The 1,415-nt window shown below is 38.1% G+C and overlaps 1 protein-coding gene across 1 annotated transcript; it reads left to right on the top strand.

Annotated features, from left to right (window-relative positions):
• Positions 1-212: 212 nt before the first annotated feature.
• Positions 213-1,349, top strand: LOC102211871 (cytochrome P450 2J6-like; the record flags this gene model as incomplete). The annotated part of the gene is made up of 5 exons (XM_005755943.1): positions 213-365; positions 462-622; positions 751-819; positions 925-1,029; positions 1,211-1,349. Coding segments are annotated over 5 exons (627 nt in total), but the record flags the coding sequence as incomplete, so codon positions are not given.
• Positions 1,350-1,415: the final 66 nt, after the last annotated feature.

Raw genomic sequence — 1,415 nt, forward strand, 5'->3', positions numbered from 1 at the left:
TGCATGTGTACCATCAGCATGACTCTGTAAAGTGTAATGGTACTAAAAAGGTCTGCATGCAGTTTATACCTGTCACCCAGCGATTTTTAGTGAATTTTCTCTACATTAACACAATTTAGAGTTCTAGAACATAACAGCAGTGATGATCAAAGGTTCAAATAGATGATTCTTAAGTTTGTTGTTCCCCTTTTGTGTTGGTGAACTTGTTGTAGGGGTTATTCTGGCAGATTATGGCTCTAGTTGGAGGGAACATCGTCGCTTTGCTCTGATGACTTTGAGGAACTTTGGTCTGGGGAAGAACTCGATGGAGGACAGGATTCATGAAGAGATTAAATACACTGTCAGTACCCTGGAAAAGAGCATTGGTATGTCATTTAACATAGAATTGTTCATTGTGCTGTTGTTTCTGTTGTTCTTGTGTATTCCTTTGGTTTTTATAACTTACATTACACCTCCCACAGGTAAAACCATGAGTCCTCAAGTTATGTTTCACAATGCAGCGTCCAACATCATCTGCCAGGTCCTGTTCGCTAGACGCTACGAGTATGACAACGCGCTAATCAAAGTGATTGTTAGGTGCTTCACTGAGAATTCCAAGATAGCCAATGGCCCGTGGGCTATGGTGAGTAAAACAGCAACAAAATGATAAAATAAAAGAAATGACTTAATTATTGGAAATACAGCGTCCTGTAACCATCTTCTGTTACAACTGAAGCATAGAGGAAAATAAACGATTGTCCTTCTTTGCAGCTGTATGACTCTTTTCCTTTAATTCGTTACCTACCACTGCCCTTCATGAAAGCCTTCAAGAATGCAGAGGTAACATTTAAAATCCCTTTAATTACATTGAAATAATCTGTGTATTTCATCAATATTAAGAAAAAGTCAATGCTAATACAGTCATAGTTACTTGTGTTTTTTTAGACAGTTGAAAATCTTGTAAATGAGTTTATAAGAGAGCACAAGAAGACCCGAGTTCCCGGAGAGCCACGGGACTTTGTTGACTGCTATCTGGATGAACTGGAGAAGGTGTGTGTGAAATGAGGAGTTTACTATCCCAGATATTATAATAAAGCAATTGATTACATTTAAAATAACTAGAAAAAAATAGATTTTCCATTTAGGAGACTACACATATGGCTGTGACCTTTTCACCCTGTAACAACAAAGTTGAATTTCCTTATTTGCATAAATCATTCCTCTGACTCAGAGAGGCGATGATGGGTCTTCATTTTCAGAAGACCGGATCTGTCTGTACGCTTTAGACCTTCACTTTGCTGGCACTGACACTACATCCAACACCCTACTTACTGGATTTCTTTACCTTATGAACTATCCGCATGTACAAGGTAAACCTGCATATTTTCTTCTTTTCTTTCAGTTCAACTGATGTTTGTCCATTTAAAAGTGGTTGC

This window comes from Pundamilia nyererei, unplaced genomic scaffold, assembly GCF_000239375.1.
Source record: "Pundamilia nyererei isolate P.nyererei 1_Seehausen unplaced genomic scaffold, PunNye1.0 scaffold05318, whole genome shotgun sequence".
In the NCBI taxonomy this organism is placed as follows: Eukaryota; Metazoa; Chordata; class Actinopteri; order Cichliformes; family Cichlidae; genus Pundamilia; species Pundamilia nyererei.